At 35.5% G+C, this 23,377-nt stretch overlaps 1 protein-coding gene across 1 annotated transcript in view; it reads right to left on the minus strand.

The window, feature by feature from the left end:
* Window positions 1-11,241: 11,241 nt before the first annotated feature.
* Window positions 11,242-23,377, minus strand: part of LOC149544867 (serine carboxypeptidase-like 46) — a 192,392-nt gene continuing 180,256 nt past the window's right edge. The window contains exons 4-10 of the mRNA XM_089796016.1: window positions 13,315-13,407; window positions 13,086-13,171; window positions 12,632-12,916; window positions 12,365-12,522; window positions 11,704-11,796; window positions 11,495-11,612; window positions 11,242-11,412 (exon numbers count right to left, since the gene is read on the minus strand). Coding sequence (XP_089652142.1) covers window positions 11,242-11,412; window positions 11,495-11,612; window positions 11,704-11,796; window positions 12,365-12,522; window positions 12,632-12,916; window positions 13,086-13,171; window positions 13,315-13,407 — 1,004 coding nt within the window. The remainder of the gene's footprint in view (window positions 11,413-11,494; window positions 11,613-11,703; window positions 11,797-12,364; window positions 12,523-12,631; window positions 12,917-13,085; window positions 13,172-13,314; window positions 13,408-23,377) is intronic.

Here is a 23,377-nt window from a genome sequence, read left to right on the forward strand (position 1 = left end):
CCAATTCTAGGTTTTTAATTCAAATAAAGGGAATCAATCCTTCTAGAGGTCATTCTAAAACTTGTTTTCAAGTTTGTATCTCATCAATAATTTTATCTTCCTCTCTTTCATTTCTATATAGTCTCTCATTTTTTCATATATTTATATCTTAGAGATATATTGCATATCTTCTTGCTTAAACCCTCTGAAGGTAGAGGTGAGGGGGAAATAAATATGAGTTCTTCATTATTTTGTCCATTAGGTTTGCATTGATATTTCCTCTTGTATCAATCTAATCTAATCCAAGGAGTGTATCTTGGTCTTCCCCCTTTTATATGTTTTGGGGTTCACCAAAATGTTTAGGGGTAAAATGGGATCAATCACCCCAACACATTTAGAAGGGGGAAGATTGAGATCCACTCTTTTGATTAGATTTGATTGATACAAGAGGAAATATCAATGAAAACCTAATGGATAATAGAATGAATAACATGGATTGATTTCCCTATCACCTCCACCTTAAGAGGGTTTACACAAGAAGATATGCAATTTATAGAGTTGAGATATAAATATATGACAAAATGATGGAGTATATAGAAATGAAAGAGAGGAAGATGAAATACCTTGTGAGATACAAACTTGAAAAAAAGTTGTTGAATGACCTCTATAAGGGCTAATTCTCATTACCTTGAGTGAAAGTTGTGCTATGGGAAAAACCCAGAAATGGTTTGGTGATCTATCAGGGGCAAATTGGTGCATATGGGTGTGGTGCGACCCTAATTGAATTTGAACAATGTTGATTTCAATTTTGTAGTTCTGAAGAAAGCCAAAAAGATTATCCAAATATGTAACCTACTCATCTATCATAGACTTGAAACTTGGAAATGAAAGAGACTTTTTTGTTTATTCTTGGGGGTGGGGTTTGCCTCAGTCAAACCCAAGTTTAGGATTTAACTTTGAATTGAAATAATTGAAATGGAATGCAAGAAAGTAGTAGTGATAGATCTAAAATAAAATAAATGTAAATATATGAACATGCTCTTGATTTTGGAATGTAACCAAGTGATGGGGACATAACCAAAGAACAGAATGGACACAACAGAAAAGGGGAAATTGAATTAACTGAAAAATAAGCTAGCACATTCAGAACAGAGAAAATAAAATTCAAAACATGCCCTATGGGCTTACAATAGCATAAATCTAGAGATAATTTCTCCTTCAGTACCTCCTCTCAAACTCCACTCTGAACTGCCTTTTACAATGCCAGAAATCTCCTTAAATAGACCCCAAAGGGTTAAGGACTAGGAATACATTTTAGAAAGTGCTAGTAGGCATCCACCAACCAAATAGAAGGCTCCAAAAGCTACATTAGAAGTCGATGCAAATCTAGAAGAATCCAGAAACGGTAACCGAACTTTTGGGAGGCATAACTTTTGAACCGTAGCTCTAATTGACGAACCGTTTACATTTTTGGAAAGCTCTCAAAGTGCTCTATAGCCCTATGGACCAGCTTCACTCGTCCCCCATTTTTTGACCCTATTTGAGGTCATTTAATGCCCCTAAACTGACTTTGAAGCATTCTTAGGAGGTCTCCAAAACTCAAAAAATTGTAATAACTTTCAAACCGTGGGGCCTTTTGACCTCATTCTTTTTCTGGAATGCTCTAAATTACAATTACATTCATCTGGCCAATTTACACCTTCTAGTTTACCAAAATGATGGTCCAATTACATACTCCTATTTTTTCAAGATTTATACGTATCCCAAGGTGTTCAAATACCCTATCCTAGAACACTGATAGTGGAATTGTGAGAGTTGGAACCTTTATTTGACCCAAATGGGTATCCAGAAATGAAAACATATGAAACAAAAACTAAGTCTAAGTACATTTTTTTGAGTGACACAGGATTGCCCTTATACCTTTCGATGCTCCTGCATCAGACACCTAGGGCAGATTAAAAAGTGACCTTGTCACTTTATGAATGGTAGAGGAAATCCCAAATGGGAAACCTCAGCTGCTGAAATCCAAGTTGAGTCCTCTATCAGTCATCCTTTCCACTTGACTAAATACTCTTCATACTGCCTATTTCTGGTACTCCTACCCACACGATGATCTAGAATGTCTTCTATCTCCTCCTTTTTAGAAGCAGAAATCGAACATGGCTCTAACACTAGCTCCTCATCTGCACCATCGTCATGATACTCTGTTAAGTCTACAATGTTGAAAATGGGAGAAATGTGAATACCATCTGGTAGCTCCACCTCATAGGCATTTCCTGAGTCACGTTTCTTCAAAATTTTGTAGGGGTCAAATTTCTTCATTTTCAGCTTGTTGTAAGTACCAGCAAGAAATCTTTCTTTTCGTAAGTGTACCATGACTAGATCCCCTACTTGGAATTCCATATGTCTTCTCCTTTGATCAACCTTAGCTTTATACTCTTGATTCATCTTGGTAATGTGTGTTTGAACCTCCTCATGTAGACTCTTGATATGTTCAGCAAATTCTTTAGCTTCAACACTTGTCCTCTCCCGTTGTTCTATCTTCCTCAACTCTGGTGGAGTCCTTGGGCTACTTCCATATACAATTTGGAATGGTGATTTTCTAGTACTCATATTTACAGAGTTATTATAAGCAAACTCTGCCTATGGTAGAATCAAATCCTATCCCTTGGGCTTATTCCAAACTAAACATCTCAGCAAATTGCCCAGACTTCTGTTTACCACTTCTGTTTGGCCGTCAGTCTGCAGGTGATGTGTGGAACTGAATTCCAAGTCTGTTTTCAATTTCTTCCACAATGTCCTCTAGAAATACCCCACAAATTTAGTATCTCTATTAGAAACTATACTCCTTGGGAGACCATGTAGTCTCACCACCTCTCTGAAAAACAAGTCTACAATTTGGACAACATCATGAGTTTTGTGGCATGGAATGAAATGTGCCATTTTGGAGAACCTATCAACCACCACAAATACTGAGTCATTACCCCTTTGTGTCCTTGGCAATCCAAGAACAAAATCCATACTTATGTCCTCCCATGGCTTTGATGGAATAGGCAATGGCTGATATAGTCCAGTATTGTGGCTAAATCCCTTGGCAACTTTACAAACCTGGCAACTCTGTACAGACTTCTTCACATCCTATGAAATATGAGGCCAAAAATAATGTTCTCTAAGAATGGAAATGGTCTCATCTCAACCAAAGTGGCCTGCCGTCCCTCCACTGTGTTTCTCCATAATCAAATTTTCCCTCATGGAACTCTTTGGAATGCATAATTGACTGCCCTTGAATAACATACCATCCTGAATCAGATAGTCTAACCACTTAGTTCTATCTATAGCAACAGGCTCTTTACAAGCTTTCCATGCTTCAGCAAAATTAGGATCTTCAGGATACAGATTCTTGAGTTCATCAAACCCAACTACTTCAACCTACATTACTGTAAGAAATAACTGTCTCCTACTTAGTGCATTTGCAACTCTGTTATATTTTTCACTTCTATGCTTCAACACAAATGTATAGCTCTGCAAGAACTCTACCCACTTCATATGCCTTTGATTCAATTTACCTTGGCTATTTAGGTATTGTAATGCCTAATGATTAGTATACAAAAAAAATTCCTTTGGCAATATAATGCCTCCATTTCTTTAAGGCCTGAACTATTGCATAGAACTCTTGATCATAAACATAATACTTCTTCTTTGCATCATTCAATTTTTCACTAAAATATGCAATAGGCTTACCTTCTTGGCTTAATACTACCCCAATAGCACTGCCACTAGCATCAAAATCCACCTAGAACACTTTTCTAAAATTTGGAAGAGCCAACATAGGCTGTTCTGTCACTTTCTTCTTCAGCAATTCAAAACTTCTTGTAGCTGCTGCAGTCCATTTGAACTCTTTTCTATCCCCTCTTATTGTATCAGTTAGGGGTGCACATATGCCACAAAAATTCTTAATAAACTTCCTGTAAAAACTAACCAGACCATGAAATGATCTTACCTCAATAGAAAACCTTAGAGTAGGCCATTCCAAGATGGCTTTTACCTTCTCTGGATCTATTTTGAGACCTTCAGGTGATATAACAAACCCCAAATAGACTAACTCCCTTTTTGCAAAGATACACTTCTTTAGATTAATTAACAGTTTCTCTTCCTTAGCCTTTCAAGGACACTACGAATATGCAATAAATGTTCTTCCAAAGTCTTGCTGAAAATTAAAATATCATCCAAATAAACAATAACAAATTTTCCCAAGAACTTCTTAAGTACCTCATTCATGAGCTGCATGAAGGTGCTTGGGGCGTTCGTCAATCCAAAGGGCATGACTAACCACTCATAAAGACCCTCCTTGGTCTTGAAGGCTATTTTCCACTCATCTCCTTCTTGTATCCATATCTAATGATAGCCACTCTTGAGATCTATCTTTGTGAAGTACTGAGCTCCACTGAAGTAGTCCATAAGATCATCCATCCTTGGCAAAGGAAACTGGTACTTGATAGTTATCCTATTTATAGCTCGAGAGTCTGTACACATCCTCCAATCTCCATCCTTCTTTGGTGTGAGTACTGCAGGTACTGCACATGGACTTAGGCTCTCCCAAATCAAGCCCTTCATCAATAGCTCCTGAACCTATCTATTTAGCTCCTCTATTTTAGTAGGAGTCATCTTGTAAGCAGCCTTGTTAGGAAAACTAGCTCCTGGAATCAGATCTATCTGATGACTGATTTGCCTTACTAGTGGCAATCCTTCTGGAGCATTATTAGAGATAATATCTCCAAACTCACCTAGTAAATCTAAAACTTCAAGTGGTATTTCACTACTACCTTCTTTATCTTTCCTAGGAATCAAAGCATAGCACATACGCTGATGTTTCATGCCATCTAAAAACTTTCTTCCATCAACAAGAAAAATCCTAGCACTACTACATACCTTTTCACCTTCCCTTTTCATGGGCTTTAGTTTGTGGCGAACTCCATCCTTTATTAGAGAGTATGTGTTTGCATGACCATCATGTACTGCATGCCTATCAAACTACCACGGTCTAGCCAACAATAGATGGCAAACATGCATTGAAATAATATCACAGAGAACTTCATCATGGTAATCCCCAATTTTGAATTTCACTAAACATTGTTCACTTACTAGGACTTTATGATCATCTTTCACCCAAGAAATTCGATAGGGCTGGGGATGTCTCTCCCTCTTGAGCTTCATCTTAGAGACCATCTCCTTTGACACCAAGTTATCTGTGCTACCACCATCAATGATCACATCACAATATCTATCCTCACACTTGCATCTGGAACGAAAAAAACTCCTCCTTTGTCCTGGTTCTATCTCACCACTTAGTAGGACCCTTTCATTTACCAAGGTCTCTCCTCTTTTTGCATCTTCTGAATGTGATGATTGTGCATCCTCATCCACATGAGCAACCCTAGCTTGACCCTCAGCCCTCCTATCTGTCCTTCCTTGTCGTTGAGGGCATTCAAAGGCACGATGACCTTCTTCATTGCAATGGAAATAGGTACCACAAAAGCCTCCTCTTTCTTTTCCACATCCTCTACCTCTTCCTCTTTGATTTTCAAAGTTTTGATCATGGGAGTGGTTGAAACCCTCATTCCTCTGGTTCCTGCTAGTACCCACATCTTCATTTTTCTTTTGGGTTTCATTGCGGCCTCCAGATGACCTACCGCTTCCCCTTCCTCCTTGACTGTGCCCTCTTTGTCTTCCTTCAAACCTTTTATTCAGTGTCTCTTCAACTTGTAGGGCAAACTAGTATGCCTCTTCAATGCTATTCATTCTTACCAGACTTAATTCCTCCTGGATGCTAGGTCGTAACCCACTGATATAACGAGCAACCTTCTCCTTATTTGCTTTTGCATGCCCTGCTCTAATCAAGAGTCGATAAAAATCCTCTATATATTCTTGGACTAATCTTCCTTCTTACTTTAACCCATGCATCTTCTTAAACAAATAAAGCTCGTAGTCTATAGGAATGAACTGCTTCTTCAATTTGTCCACCATGCGATCCCACCTTGTGATCTTCTCCTTTCCTCTTCTGTTTCTTTCCAATTGAACCTCTTGCCACCAAATTTTGGCATGGCCTTTCAGTTTGGCCTTTGTAAACTTAACCCTATCTGGGTCCCTGATATCCTCATACTCAAAGTATTCTTCCAGTTCATTGATCCAATCGATCAACTCATCTGGTTTTAGATTTCCTGAAAATACACCCACTTCAATTGTAGGTCTTTTTCCAAACTTAGTAATGCCCCTAAAAAGCCTTTTGTCTACATGATTCAGAACTTCCCCATGAAATTCCCCTTCTGGTCCAATTTCATCTTCTTTGTTGTCATCCTCACTTTCATCACCTGCAGCCACAGTTGTTCCTCTACGGAGCTCCTCTTGCAATGCTTGTACCTACCTTTGGAGGGCTCTAACCTCCTCAAGATTAATAGCTCTCGTCCTTTTGACACACTCTCTTCATGGAGGCATCTTCTAACTCAAACCCACAACCACAATGTCCTGGTGCAAACTGCCTCATAATTGGCGCTTTGTCTACACACTCAGGAAAACCAGCTCTGATACCACTTGATGGGGACACAACCCAAGAACAGAATGAAAACAACAGAAAAAGGGAAATTGTATTAACTAGAAAATAAGCTAGTACATTTAGAATAGAGAAATAAACTTCAAAACATGCCCTATGGGCTTACAATAGCATAAATCTGGAAATAATTTCTCCTTCAGTACCTCCTCTCAAACTCCACTCTGAACTACCTTTTACAATGCTAGAAATCTCCTTAAATAGACCCTGGAGGGTTAAGGACTAGGAATACATTCTAGAAAGTGCTACTAGGAATCCACTGACCAAATAGAAGGCTCCATAAGCTGCGTTAGAAGTCGACGCAAATCTAGAAGAATCCAGAAACGGTAACCGAACTTTTGGGAGGCATAACTTTTGAACCATAGCTCCGATTGACCAACCGTTTACATTTTTAGAAAGCTCTTGAAGTGCTCTATAGCCCTATGGACTAGCTTTGATCATCCCCCATTTTTTGGCCCTTTTCAAGGTCATTTAATTCCCCTAACCTAACTTTGAAGCATTCTTAGGAGGTCTCCAAAACTCAAAAAATTGCAATAACTTTCAAACCGTGGGGCCTTTTGACCTCATTCTTTTTCTGGAATGCTCTAAATTACAATTACATTCATCTGGCCAATTTACACCTTCTAGTTTACCAAAATGATGGTCCAATTACATACTCCTATTTTTTTGAGATTTATACGTATCCCAAGGTGTTCAAATACCCTATCCTAGAACGCTGATAGTGGAACTGTGAGAGTTGGAACCTTTATTTGACCCAAATGGGTATCCATAAATGAAAACATATGAAACATAAACTAAGTCTAAGTACATTTTTTTGGGTGACACAGGATTGCCCTTATACCTCTAGATGCTCCTGCATTACCAATTATGTAGAATAGCTTTGACTTAGGTTCAAAACCCTAGAAAGGAAATCAAATTTACATCAAAATATTCATGATTGGATGTTCTTGAAATCCACCATAGGAATGTATGTAGATGAATGTATATCTTGAGAGGATGGATGTAGAAAATGAAATAAATGATCTTAAACATATGAAGGGAGATCTTGAAAGTTGGAATGGTAAATCTTGTATAAAATTCTTCAGTAGTTTGAATGCATGAATCCTCAATCTTTAATGAAGAGATTGATTAAATGCCTTGAATGCTTGAAGAATGCTTGAATTATTGAGAGTTTGGATGTGATTTCTTGAATGCTTGAGGTTGAGATATGAAAAATGGAGCAGCTGGAAGGGTTTATATATAGATTAGAATTGACTAACTCCCATAGGAGTTTGTACCTAATTATCTAAAATATAAGACCCAACAAAAAATGACCAAAATAGGGGAACAATGCACTCATAATTGGCCTATCAGGGTTTTAGGGTTCCCTTGACACATTAGGGTGCATTGCACCCCTAGTTTCTTGGTGCACAAATTCTGGGGACAACTTGGGGACCTCAAAACAAGTTTTAGAATCCAATAATGATGCTTATACTTTGAGGAAACCTTATTTTAGTGCTAGGAGTATAGATCTTACCTTGAGCTTATCACCAGGAAAATAGGATCCTTAAAGAGGATCTATTAGGTTTTACCCCAATTCTACCTTAGGGAAAGGATGAAAAAGGGAAGAAGAGATGAAAGAGAGACATCCATTGATGAACTCACATTTAATAGGTGCTAAAATTTTCATTAAATTGGAGTGCTTCCAATTTAAGATGGTACACTAACCTATTAAAAAATCATCAAAACTATAAAAAAGAGGTAAATCACCTTGGTTTTCCTAAAACTAATCTCCCAAGAACACCTGCATGCATAACCCTGTCACATGGATGAAGCAAAGAACAGAGGCAAGGAAAAATCATGGAGGCCAAAAAGCCAGATCCATCTTATGGACATGCAAAGAGCAATATCTCATATAATCCAATAAGTGAATATAAAATACAAAGAGGTGAATCCTTATAAAGGAATCACGAAACCCGAAAAGGGAAACTAAAGCCTAAGAAAGCTAGGGTTACACAATATAATTAATAAAATATTAATTATATGCACCTACAAGATAGCTTAAGAAAACTAGAGTAATAGGCAACTTAATTAATTAAATCAAAGTGATTTAATTAATAAGTTAGAACAAATAATTACTCTAACACCCCCCCTTAAGCGAAGCTTGGGAGGAAGCTAACCTAGCACAACTATGAAAGAGAATTGGGTCCTGGTAACAAGGCCAGATCAGGTATCCAATCACAACAAAATCTCTATAAAGAGGAGAAATAGAGAAAACCACATGGGAAAAACCCTACTCCAAAAAGAGATAGAAAAGAATGTTCTAGAAGAAGGAACAAAGAGATCAGAAGAGAATCATTGAAGCATGAAGAACTGCAAAACTCTGTCAAAATGCTGATCTGTAGAACCTCCATGGAAATAGAAGGCACGAACCATCAACCAAAGGAACCTCCATGGAAATAGAAGGCACGAACCATCAACCAAAGAAGCATAGAACAACAATATAACCTCCCCTTAAGGCAGGTGAGGTGACAGGCAGCTGAAAAGATGGGCCAAAAATCTCCTACAACACAGGAGCCAAACACATTGAGAGTGAGGTACAAACACAAATAAAGGCACGTGTCATCGACACTACATGAGGAATTAGAGAAAGAGGGCCTATAAGCGGCAAACAACTATCCCCCCCATGGCACTTTATATAATAGTGCGAGTACAACGAATCACAATGATGAAAAGGATCCTAAAACGCAAGAGTGGCACTTTATCTCAGTGCGTTGCATAAAAATGCTTACAATGAATATCAAAAATGATCAAAAAAGACATAAGGCTGAAACAACAGAAGGTAGAGCCCAAAACGAAGCAACTGAAGCAACAAAATCGATCCCCGGACCTGAAACAAACAGGATATCCACCAGAATGCTAAAATGTAAAAGACTAAATAGGATGTGCCTGGAACAAAATCTGGAACAACAACCAGCATCACTAGAAAGAGCACAAAAAGATCTTTCCAGCGATATAAAGAAGTCCAAAATCGGAGATCGAAAGCTCAAGATACGCCTCCCAGAGTGCAAAATAGAACATCTGACTTTGACTGCCAAAATAGGCAACCAAACTATATCAGAAGTCCAAATAACTAGCACCATCATGACAGGCTCGGAAAGAGCTTTTCGACGATATAAGATTCATCAAAAAATGCCTCCGTATGACAAAGATATGGCCAAAAAACCACAAACAACTTTTAAAACAAAACAAATTATAGAAATGATGATTTGAAAGCCGTCAAATTTCAGCCCAAAGATGGATGACGTCAGCACCTGCGGCTGTCAGACCTGCTTCAGTACCTTGCTGATGTCACTTCTCTGTCATACTTTGCTGATGCAGCGTCCTTTTTTGGAAGATTTTGAAAATGTTTTTTTAAACAAAAAACAAAAAACTTTGAAGAATTTTTGCAAAAAAAGCAAACGCTTTTTTTAATAAAAACTCATGAGCCTTTTTTTAATAAAGCCTTTTGATTTTATGATTTTTTTTTTTAATAAAAAAATAAATTTGTTCTTCGAAAAGCGTGCCCAAATCTGGTAACAAATTTTTGCATCAAATTTCAACTGTGTCCAAATTGGACAAATTTTATATGGAAACAGGGGTTTTTGGGTGCTACGAATCCAACGGTGAGGTCCATTTGGGCTCAAAATGCACCGAAAAAATGACCCCTCCAAATCCAATACAAAATAACTCTAAAAATTGAAACCCTCTGAAAAATGCAACTTCTGAAATGCTTCAACAAACCACGAACAACGAGCAGCAAGCTTGCTCTGATACCATGTTAGAATTAGGTGAAAAACTAATCTCCCAAGAACACTTGCATGCATAAACCTGTCACATGGATGAAACAAAGAACAGAGGCAAGGAAAAATCATGGAGGCCAAAAAGCCAGATCCATCTTATGGACATGCAAAGAGCAATATCTCATATAATCCAATAAGTGAATATAAAATACAAAGAGGTGAATCCTTATAAAGGAATCACGAAACCCGAAAAGGGAAACTAAAGCCTAAGAAAGCTAGGGTTGCACAATATAATTAATAAAATATTAATTATATGCACCTACAAGATAGCTTAAGAAAACTAGAGTAATAGGCAACTTAATTAATTAAATCAAAGTGATTTAATTAATAAGTTAGAACAAATAATTACTCTAACACTTCCAATTTAAGATGGTACACTAACCTATTAAAAAATCATCAAAACTATAAAAAAGAGGTAAATCACCTTCGTTTTCCTATGAAAATTTGATATGAGACACAACCACTTCTCAATTTTTTCCAAATGCCTAATGTAGGAGCATCTAGGGTGTAAGAGAAATATTGCATCAATAAAAAATATTAAATAACTAAATAAGAAAACAATAAAAAACAAAGAGATAGAAAAGAAAAATCCTAAAGCAATGGTGTATTAAAAAATATAGGGAATTATGGAAAAGTAAGGAATCCCCAAAGAATAAGTAATCCTAAAAGATTGCTTGTATGAAAAACTTTATAAATCATCATTTAAAGACACTTATTTGATATTGAATGCTGGTCCAATATATAGCTACATTTGATGAGAACATTAATTTTATGAGAGGAACATAACTAAAATTATCCTGATTTATGAGTGCTTATTTCCTTGTTATAAAGAAACAATCAAAGAGTAGGCAAAGGTAATCCTCTAATAAAATATTTAAACAAAGTTATTGCTTCAGATGGAGAAGTATATGGTACTTCATGTGCTCCACCCCTAATTGACGCAAATGTTAGAGTAGTTTGATTCTTTCCATCCACCACACACCCATAAGATTGAGTCCATCCTGCTACCTAATAAATAACACATATATTATCAACACATATTTATTGATATAGAAGTATATCTTTAGTTAAAATAAATCTTAGATCTTACCTGTTGATTATCATACCAAGTACCATATGTATTGATTGTGAATAGTCTTAGTTGTTTGGCTATAATATTAGTAATTGTTCTTGTTGCAGTAAATGGAACAACTGAATCCTGCTCTCCACTGTAGATTTCATTTGATGTTACATAAAACTAGTGAGTGAGAATATCAACACTAAGAAATCTATATTAATTAAGTTGAAAAAATACATTACCTAAAAAGCATAATTGGTAGACCATAACTTAGAAGCTTAGTTAGAAGGTCTATGATATTGATTCCCCTATTCCTTTCATCGTAGTTCAAAGGCCTGTAATACATGTTGAATTATGAACCTCTTCTTTAGTATATGCTAGTATGATGATAATAACACCACTAAAGACTACACATAAAACATATACATTTTCACAAGTGCTTCCACTATACTATAATTGACATCCTTGTATTTTTATTGTTTTTATTATTTTGTACTACTATTTAGTGGATTAGACTAAGATAAAATTTGTATACATAATTTGTACTTACATGATACTTTTGATAATATTTCTTTTTGATATTTAATTCATATTATAAATACTATTATACTATCTTTTAAATTCAATTAACTAAATGTGACTTCTTATAAATAAACAAAAATCACATAAAAATATCCAAATTAGGATATTGTAAGGCAAACTCTTCTAGTTCAAACTTGTAGTTTTTCATGGAAAAAATATCATTATTCGATAAAAAAAGTTACCAACTTGTATACAATATTGTAGTGATTTATTTAGAATATTAATATCTACTTGGGTTATACATGGTCATTAGTATGTTAATATTCTAGAATTAAACAAAATATAACCCTTAAATTGAAAATATAAGGATTATAATCATACCCATCACAAAAGGTCCACGAGTAAGTATCATTACTTCTACTTGCATGAATTTCCTTCTGCACCTCATTTGTGTTAAGGTATGTAAATATGTCATTGTCAGCACAAAGGTTTATTTCATTTTCAACTTCTAAATTCTTCTCAAAAAACTTTGTTCGAATCTGTCAAACAAAAAATATTGATTAGTGTATGATTTAACCTACACCACATCAATACAAAAAATATTGAATACAATTGACACAGTCATTTTGAAAGGTTTAATAAACTTACTCCTCCTTGAAGCTTGGACAATTGTGAGGAAAATCCAATCTCATTTGAACAAAGACCCAGGGTAACATCATAATAATCAATATTTCCAATTTCTTCATACACTTTTTTAAACACTTCATTACAGGCTTTAGATGTATTTTGATCAACAAATGTCTCTATCCATTTTTTAGAATTGTTGCAGATAGTTTGAGTCAATTGATATGTTTCATCTAAAATCAACCCATGCGACCATTGAAATTCTCCATTATTTATACTAATATCAATGTCAACATAGGGATTTCCCATCTGCAACCATTTGAGATTTTAAAACATTGTGTCATGAACATTATAAGTGGCAACATCATATTTGAGAAAGTATAATTTGATATTTTATGAAAATAAATTATCTAAAATTTTGAAATTACTAAAGTACATACAAATAATATATTTCAAGTAAAATAAACTCTTAACATACAATAATTCCCTTTAGGTTGATAGGATTTATGCTTGTCTTTTTGTTGTAATCTACAACAAGGGCTGCCAATTGTGGTATATAATGCCCTGTAATATGAATTTAATTATGAGAAAAATATTATATCTAAAATTATACTTAAATGATATCAGTATTTAAAAAACTAGAGATTGATCAATTGAACTAGTACTTCAAAAAAATTAAACCAAAGAATGCTTGAAAATATGTATACCTCCATAACTCTCTCCTGTTATGTAGAAGTTTACATCTCTAAATTCTGAGAATTTCTTAAACCAATTCAAAAGGAATGCCAAGTTATCTTGAGCTGTAATACACAATTTTTATTATTAGTTTTTCACTTTCTAACAAAGACCCTACATATATCAATGATAGGGTGTATAGATAGAGAAGAGTGATAAAACAAATGAAAATAATTTTTTTTCCTTAATATTAAAATTACTTACTTTTCTATAATCATACAAAGATAGAATTAGTTTATTGAATAATGAAAATAAAAATATATTATAACTTTATTAATCAAAATGGAACTAAAACAAGTACCATTAATTTAGTATATGATGAGAATGTCAAAAAATATAAGCAACATGAAGAAACTATTTTTTTTGCTTCCCTTGGTTTTGGAAAATATCATCTAGGTCCAATCCTCTATAAGGAATCTAAAAAGCTCCTAGGAGGCATTGTTCTTTATGATCTTAGTGTCTATTATTTCTTCCTACAAATGACAAAGTGTCATGGTTGAGGAATGCATCATCTTCACAATAAAAGGGCAAGTGTCATGAAGTTCTCATCTAAGTTTTCCATATCCTCTTTTATTTTATGGATTTCCACCCAATCAGAAACATTGTTTAAAAAATGTTCAATGCTCCCCTTAGGATTCGTGATAAGGGCTTAACTACCTCATTTTCACTACAAGTTGAGTGGTTTTATCAAACACTAATAGATTGGTCTTTTTGTGCAATGACAACCCCACTCTAACAAGTAGTATCAGAGCTTGGTCATAGGTTTGAATCCTTAGACCCTCGATTAATGAAAAGGGGGAGATTGTTGGAAAAATGTTTAGTGCTCCTCTAAGGCTTCATGACAAGGGTTTAATTTCCTCCTATGTATTATAAGTTGAGTGGTTGTATTAGACAGTAACAAGTTGATCTTTTGGTGCAACAACCCCACTTAAAAAAATACACGATCTTTAACCTCCTTTTAATGCAATCTTGTCATCAATCATAAGTTTTTTACCATTGTCAAGCGAGGTATGAGTAGGGGAAGTAGCCATTGTTAGAAATAGATGATACTCTGATACTCGGGGTGGGGGGTGGGGGGTGGGGGGTGAATTAGTATTCTAGAAACTTTTCCCCACAATTGGATATTATTAGTTACTTTGCAACATGAATAGGAAAGTAAACCTACTAAACAATAAATATAACGATACACAAAGAGAGCTCATATCACCATTATTTGTTAACTAGGAAAAATTGGACCAAGGGAAGAACCTGGTGGGGATGATGCCCACAGAATGATCCACTAAACAAAAGAATCCTATTAGGGATATGTAGATGCTTAAAATCGTCCCAAACTCTATAATAATTCATTTAATATTTTCTTTGACATTATAATTAATTAATTATATTTTTCATATTCTTCTACTTATTTAATTAAATTTATTTAATTAAATAGGTTAATTTCCCTAATGTATTTAAATTTAATTTGAATACATACCCTCTAATGTATTAAACTTATTTAATACATAGTGCTCCATAAACCCCCTTTTAAATAAATTCTAATTTATTTAATTCCCTTCACTTTATTAAATTATTTAATCCTATGATTAAGTTAAATTTTATTTAATTTAATCCTAATACCATCCGAAAACCTAGTTTACACCCATCACTCTCATCCTTCTAAGCCTATCCATTAATTAATCCCACTTAATTAATCCTAAAAACTTTTTAGCTCTTAAGTGTTTGCTCACACATGTGTGAGAAGCTCATGATCCAATAAAGCTTCCATTGAATTATTTTATTCACACCTCTTACACATCTCACACATTTGTCCTTTCCTTTCTCCAAGGTTTTTCACACATGTGTGAGCAAACCTTGAGCCATCACTTTCATCCAAAAGGCTTATGTTGACATTTGAATGGCTTGTCCCTTTAGTCCATGTGTCTGCCTTGTGGCACCTATGAGGATGCCACCTCCCCAAGGCCTCTCTCAAACTTATAAATAGAGCCCTTTTCTCAAGCAATTTCCATCTCCCTCATTTGCATTTTTATCATGCTAGTTTAGAGTTAGAGCTTTCTTAGAAATTTACATATTGCTACTAACCCTTTGGTTGTTGTTTACTTCTTGCATTATTTTTCTTATTCATGATAGTATTGCACTCTTAGATTTTTTTTCTACATCCACTTCCATTATCCATTGAGTACTTTCAAGAATGGTTGCTTCCATAGCCATCTCTTGAAGCATTCTTCATCATTTAGATTAGTTGCATGATTCATTATTGCATCTTTCATATCATTGGGATTCATAGTTGTGTTTGGAAGAGCATATTTAAATCCCTCACACTTAAACACCCTAACAAGGCCTCTTATGGGCACCCTTGTTGAGCTGCTTTGAGGTTGTGTGGGGACTCTTTATTATCGGTTGCATTAGTATTAAAACACAATATTAGTTAATAGTTTTCTTGGTTTCAATATGGTTTTATGCACATGCTACTAATGTTTTATTGTTTATGCATGCTCCCGATAGGTTTGATTTTCACACATATAGGATATTGACCCTATTAGGAGTCTATCAAATATATATAGTGTCTTGAATCCTTGTTTGAGGACTAGCCCTATTAAAACCCTCAAACCTATTAGGAGTTGCTTCAACCCTATTAGGAGTTTGTAGTACAATTACAATGTATGCAAGAAGAGCCCACCTCCCTAACATGCAATATGAAAATAAGTTTCTTCACAATCATACAATATTGTCTCATTGCCACAATTTGCAGTTGTTCTAATCATAAATCATATTTTGCATTACACAAGACTCACATATCACATATAATTCCTTTTCAATAGTTCACATCACATGTTCAATTCCATTTAGCTATGCAAAATATGATCTTTACTTATACCTCACAAATTATCAAAAATCTAATTAGTCAACCTTGAAGCTTTCACACATTTGGATAATTACATAATAAAATTGTGGTGAACATCTAGGATATTGGCCCATCATGGTTAAGTAATTATTTTGTTGCCAAAATAATTCCTTAAGTTGTACAATTCATTTAATTGTCATGCTCTATTATGCTTTATTAATTACTTGTGTTGGTAATTCTTCTATAACTAACATCATACTATCTGTACAGGTCTGCACACTAACATATGTCATCATGACATAGTAAACTATCAATCTTAAATTATGAATGAGATAAATCAAACTCTTTCATTCATACATACCAAATCTATCTCTCTACTACTACAACCTATTCAATACTTAGACAATTTTCTATCTCAAATTTCACAATGAAGTACCAAAATGTATATGTTTCCATAAATGTAAACACTAACACATCTACCTAGCTATATTTCCAAATGTTGTTTAGTGTGGAGCCTGATCAGTCCCCAAGTGGGAGATTGTTAGATTATGGTGACTGATCAGGAAAGTACTGTACATACTTCATAAATAGTTATAACCCTAAAGCGGTTTAATACTTGTATAAAAAGGGCTTAGGGTTGGGTATTTTTATATATGTGGTGATATGAAATTGGTTCTTGCGGCAGTATTGAGCTGTAAGGGATTATGGATTGTAATCAGGTTGTAATCACTGGATTGTAATAAGATCGGACTTGCTGTTTGGTGGATGTAGCCCAGGGATTGGGTGAACCACGTTAAATCTTGGTGCTTTGTGTTCATTTCTGTGTGTTCTATTATTTTTTGTTATTAGTTATATTTGCATGTAGTTTTTTATTTCTGTCCGTGGTTTATCCTAACAAGTGGTATCAGAGCCTAGTTGTTTTTCAGTTATCCTCTGTAGGAAAGTCTCACGGTTAAGTGGGAGCAATGGAAGATGAGGGTAAGCTGAGGGTTGATAGGTTTAATGGGCAGAACTTCCAATTATGGAAGATGCAAATGGAAGACTATTTATATCAGAAGGATTTATGGAAGCCGTTGGAAGGAAAAGCCAAGAATCAGGGAACTATGTCAGAGGCTGAATGGGATCTTTTGGACAGAAAGGCACTCGAAAGCATTCGGTTATGCTTGGCACCATCGGTGGCATTTAATATAACAAAAGCAAAGATGACAGAATATTTGATGAAAACCCTAGCGAAACTATATGAAAAGCCCTCCGCTTCAAATAAGGTATTTCTCATGAAGCATTTATTTAATATGAAAATGGCAGAAGGTGGATTTGTTGCAGATCATTTAAATGAGTTTAATACTATTACTAGTCAATTATCTTTTGTGGGTATCAATTTTGATGAAGAAATTAGGGCTCTCTTGATTTTGTGTTCTTTGCCTGAAAGCTGGAATGGCTTGATAATGGCGGTGAGTAATTCTATTCCTGGATCAAGTACCCTAAAATATGATGATGTGATCGGTGTTATTTTAAGTGAGGAAACTCATAGAAAATCCTCAGGTGGATCTACATCTGGAAGTGCTTTAAATGCACAAAGCAGGGGCAGAACGACTGAAAGAGGAAGTAACTCTAGAAATCATGGGAAATCAAGAGGAAAGTCAAAGGGGAGGAGGTCTCAATCGAGAGGACCAAATGATTGCTGGTACTGTGGGAAACTAGGGCACAAAAAGAAAGATTGCTGGACTCAAAAGAAAAATGAAGGAGATAAATCAGATGGAGACAAAGAGGCAAATGTGGTAAGTAACAAATCCAAAGAGGATGCTTTGCTTCTGTCTTTAGAGAGTGTTGATGATTCATGGGTTTTAGATTCTGGTGCTTCTTTTCATGCTACACCTCATAGAGGTTATTTCATTGATTATGTCCAAGGGGATTTTGGGCTTGTTTATGTGGGGGATAATGAACCCTGTCAGATTGTTGGAAAGGGAAAAATTAAGATTAAGTTGCAGAATGGGAATCATTGGCTACTACATGAGGTAAGACATGTTCCAAAGTTGAGTAGGAATTTAATTTCAGCAGGGCAACTCGGTGATGAGGGTTGTGTAGTTACTTTTAATGATAAAAATTGGAAGGTTTCAAAAGGTTCCCTTGTAGTAGCAAAAGGTGTGAAAGTAGGCACCTTATATCTTTGTACAGGTCATATTGTTCCTTCTACTTTGATTGTTTCAGAGAAAAATGAATATTTAGGAACAATTACTGCAGTTGAGCAGGGAGAACAAATAGCTGCTGTAGATTCTAATACAGCGCTGTGGCACAATAGACTTGGGCACATGAGTGAGAAAGGTATGAAAGTACTTCATTCAAAGAAAGTTTTACCAGGTCTAAAATGTGTGAATATGGATTTCTGTGAAAGTTGTGTGTATGGAAAACAAAAGAGAGTGAGTTTTGTAAAGACAGGGAAGGAAAACAAAAAGGAGAAATTAGAGCTTGTGCATACAGATGTATGGGGACCGGCTCAGGTATCTTCCCTTGGTGGCTCTCATTATTATGTTACATTTATTGATGATGCAACTAGAAAAGTATGGGTTTATTTCCTTAGACATAAATCTGATGTATTTCAAACTTTTAAGAAATGGAAATGCTTGGTTGAAAATGAGACTGGTAAGAAATTAAAATGTCTCAGATCTGATAATGGTGGTGAGTATTGCAGTCATGAATTTGAAGATTATTGCTCCACTAATGGTATTCGTAGACAAAAAATTGTTCCAAGGACTCCACAGGAAAATGGAGTGGCTGAACGCATGAACAAGACTATAATGGAGTGCGCAAGGAGCATGAGGTTGCATGCTGGGTTGCCCTTACACATGTGGGCGGAGGTTGTCAATACTATAGTATATTTGATTAATAGAGGTCCCTCTACTCCTTTGGGCTGTGGTATTCCAGAGGAAGCATGGACTGGTAAGAAGGTGAGTTATTCTTTTCTCAAGACCTTCGGTTGTGAAGCTTTTGCTCATATAGACTCTGAAAATAGAACCAAGCTAGAAGCTAAATCAAAGAAATGTGTCTTTGTTGGATATGGCATTAATGAATTTGGTTATAGGCTTTGGGATTTTGAAAATCTTAAAATTATTAGAAGCCGAGATGTCATATTCAATGAGAAAGTGTTGTACAAAGATCTGTTGTAGCAACATGAGAAGAAAGAAGATGATTATGTAGTGCTGGATGATACTCCAAAAGTTGATGTTCCAGCCATTCCTCATGATGTGCAATAACTACAACAACAAATACCACACACATCAGTGAATGTTAGATGGTCAACAAGGCCAATTAGACCTCCACAAAGGTTTTCTCCCTCTTTGTATTCTATTTTACTTACTGCTGCTGGTGAACCTGAAAGTTATGATGAAGCTGTGCAGGTGGATACTAAGATTCAGTGGGAGTCTGCAATGAAAGATGAAATGGACTCTTTGCTGAAAAATAAGACATGGGATTTGTGCAAGTTGCCTGCAGGTAAAAAGGCTTTACAGAATAAATGGGTTTATAGGTTGAAAGAAGAGGAAGGAGGTAAGAAAAGATTTAAGGCCAGGTTAGTTGTAAAAGGATTTGCACAGAAAAAGGGAATTGATTTTGATGAGATATTTTTTCCTGTTGTTAAAATGACTTCTATTCGTACTATTTTAAGTCTTGTGGCTACTGAAGATTTGCATTTAGAGCAGATGGATGTTAAAACAGCCTTTCTTCATGGTGATTTGGATGAAGAAATATATATGGCTCAGCCACAGGGTTTTGAGGTCAAAGGTAAGGAGAACTTAGTGTGCAAATTGAAGAAAAGTTTATATGGCCTGAAGCAAGCACCTCAGCAATGGTATCTGAAATTTGACAGTTTTATGCATGAGCATGGATATAACAAGTGTCATTCAGATTACTGTGTTTATTTTAAGAGGGTGGATGATGATAGCTACATTATTTTAAGTCTATATGTTGATGATATGCTTATAGCTGGGTCTAACATGCATCATATTAAGGGGCTAAAATGCCAGTTAGCACATGCATTTGCTATGAAGGATTTGGGGGCAGCAAAACAAATCCTTGGTATGAAGATTTGCAGAGATAGGAAGAACATAACATTGACACTATCTCAAGCTGATTATGTTGAGAAGGTGTTGCAACATTTCTCTATGGAGAATGCTAAAGCTGTCAGCACACCTTTACCTGGTCATTTGAAATTGACTAAGGAGATGTGTCCCAAGACACAGGAAGAGGAGGATAAGATGTCCAAGGTACCCTATGCTTCAGCTGTAGGAAGTTTGATGTATGCTATGGTATGCACTAGGCCAGATATTGCACATGCAGTGGGAGTTGTTAGCAGGTATATGAGTCATCCAGGATTTGAGCATTGGAATGCTGTCAAGTGGATTCTCAGATATTTGAGAGGAACATCCAATAAGTGTTTACACTTTGGGGGCTCTACTACTGATTTACAGGGCTATGTTGACTCAGATTTGGCTGGGGATATTGATACCAGGCGGAGTACTATAGGTTATGTCTTTACTGTTGGTGGGGCAGCCGTGAGCTGGGTTTCTAGGTTACAGAAGATTAATGCTCTCTCCACTACAGAGGCAGAGTATGTTGCTGCTACAGAGGAAGCCAAGGAGATGATATGGCTTCAGTTCTTCTTGGAAGAATTGGGACATCCTCAGAAAGATAATTATTTGTTCACAGATAGTCAGAGTGCCATTCATCTTGCTAAGAATTCAGCTTTGCATTCTAAGACCAAACACATACAGTTGCGGTACCATTTCATTCGGTCAGTTTTCGAGGATGGACAGTTAAATCTGGAGAAGATACATACCAATGACAATCCAGTAGATATGTTGACAAAGGTTGTAACAAGGGAGAAGCTAAACTCCTCTTCAGCTTCGGTTGGTCTTTTAGACTGAACATGAATAAAAGAACAGTAGAGTCCAGGATGGTTTGATCTAGTGGGAGCCCCATGTGGTAGTTGTATTGCTACAGGATCAGTCTCCAAGTGGGAGATTGTTGTTTAGTGTGGAGCCTAATCAGTCCCCAAGTGGGAGATTGTTAGATTGTGGTGACTGATCAGGAAAGTACTGTACATACTTCATAGTGGTGATACGAAATTGGTTCTTGCGGCAGTATTGAGCTGTAAGGGATTACGGATTGTAATCAGGTTGTAATCACTGGATTGTAATAAGATCGGACTTGCTGTTTGGTGGACGTAGCCCAGGGATTGGGTGAACCACGTTAAATCTTGGTGCTTTGTGTTCATTTTTGTGTGTTCTATTATTTTCTGTTATTGGTTATATTTGCATGTAGTTTTTTTATTTCTGTCCGTGGTTTATCCTAACACCAACAATCTCCCCCTTTTGCATTGATGGAAATATTTGGGAAAATTGGTTAAGTCCCAAAATAATGTCACACAAAACAACAATAAATACAAAAGTAATTACTCAAAATTACCTTCAAAAATTGAAAATATTATTCATGTCTTGATGGATCAATACATTCCTTATCACTCCTTTACAATGATTTACTATATACATAGCTAAGCTCCCCCTTACATTTATATGAATCTTCTATACAATTTTCTTTTAAATTCTTCTTCCCCTTTGACATAAATGACAAAGGTGTCTAAAATAATATATACAAGAAAAAATTGTGTTACTTTTCTTTGATCAACTTGAAATTATTGATATACAGTTTGCAAAACCAAGTTTTAGATTTTCAAGATCCTTCTTCTAGTTCTCTTTAAGCATATTAGATATATTGATAAGTGCACAAAGTGCATAAGATGCAACTTCTACTCTTCTTAAGTCAATATAGGAAAATTTTTCATAAGATTCCTTTTCTATAAGACACTCCTCCAATTGCCTTTGCAAAATAATAAATTTAGGAGAAAATAATTTTCTAAGGATAGAGAATCTCTTTATTACCTTCTCCTTTTCATAGTTGACCCCATCAAACTACGGACTATCCTTTCTAAACTGACTTGCCATTGATCTCCCAAAGGTGTTAAGCTTTTCCTTTAATGACTTGATACTCTGATACTAATTTTTAGCATGAATGATAATGGTTTACCTTTGGAGGAGTATCCTAAGAATTGGAGATCATGTGGTAGTATTGATATGTTGCATTCATGACCGTGTCTATCATTGATGTCAACATAGACGTAATTCTATGAAGATTGGAAGAGTAGCAGATAAAGATCATAATTGTATGGACAAAGTGTTTACTATTAGGTGATGCATGGTTAAGGATGAGTTCCTCATTGTGTCTTGATGATAAGGTTTAGTGTTGAGTCAAAGACATGCAGAAGTTGTAAGTGATTTATCGAGAGCAGTGCAGAAACAAAGTATCTAAGAAGTAGTTTCTAATGATTGCATTATATCTTCTGGTAGAGATATAATCTAGAGATGCCCAACTAGTAAATGATATAAGATAGTTGTATGGTGATTTTAGTAAGTTCACAAGATCAAAAGTCACACATGTGAAGATATGTTTAGATTGTGAGCCGACAGTGCTATTGTAATTAAAAATTAATTAATTATCTTATTATAATTAATTGGGAAAGCCTCAAGGTTGACTCAAGGAATTATTTTGAAGATATGGTATAAAGAAAATATGTTTTTGTTGTTTGTAGTAAGTTTGAAAGATATGGAGTATGCGCAGTGATCAAGGAGGTGTGAATAAGAGCAGAGTATTTGGTAAATATGAGTAAGCAATCCAAGGGATGTAAAGTTCATGATTTGGTATCAAGAACAAAAGGAGAAGAAGTCTAGTTGATAGGATAAAGAGAGAGGATGGAGTAGTATGGTATAATAGTATTATTCTTCAAGGAATAATACAAAGATCATTTGGACAGTGGGTCCATCTACCTTCTACAACTCCTAATAGGGTTGACACAACTCTTAACAAGGTTGCAATCTCCTAATAGGAAATTAAAGTCTCCTAATAGGGATTGATATGTACTTAATGTTTTGATTTACTCCTAATAGGGTCCATCCTCTAACAAGGAATATTTATATTAGTATATCATCTTGTCGGTACCATCCCCATTGGGTTTTTTCCTCTAATCAAGGGTTTCCCTAGTTAACATATCTAGCATCATTGTGCATGAGTATCTTGTTGTGGTTTCCAATTATATTGCTCATATGGTTAAGATTTAATAAGGTTGATAATTGTGATAATAGTTG

The sequence above is a fragment of the Cupressus sempervirens genome, chromosome 8 (assembly GCF_028749045.1).
Source record: "Cupressus sempervirens isolate cs-2001-9-10 chromosome 8, ASM2874904v1, whole genome shotgun sequence".
Taxonomy (NCBI): domain Eukaryota; kingdom Viridiplantae; phylum Streptophyta; class Pinopsida; order Cupressales; family Cupressaceae; genus Cupressus; species Cupressus sempervirens.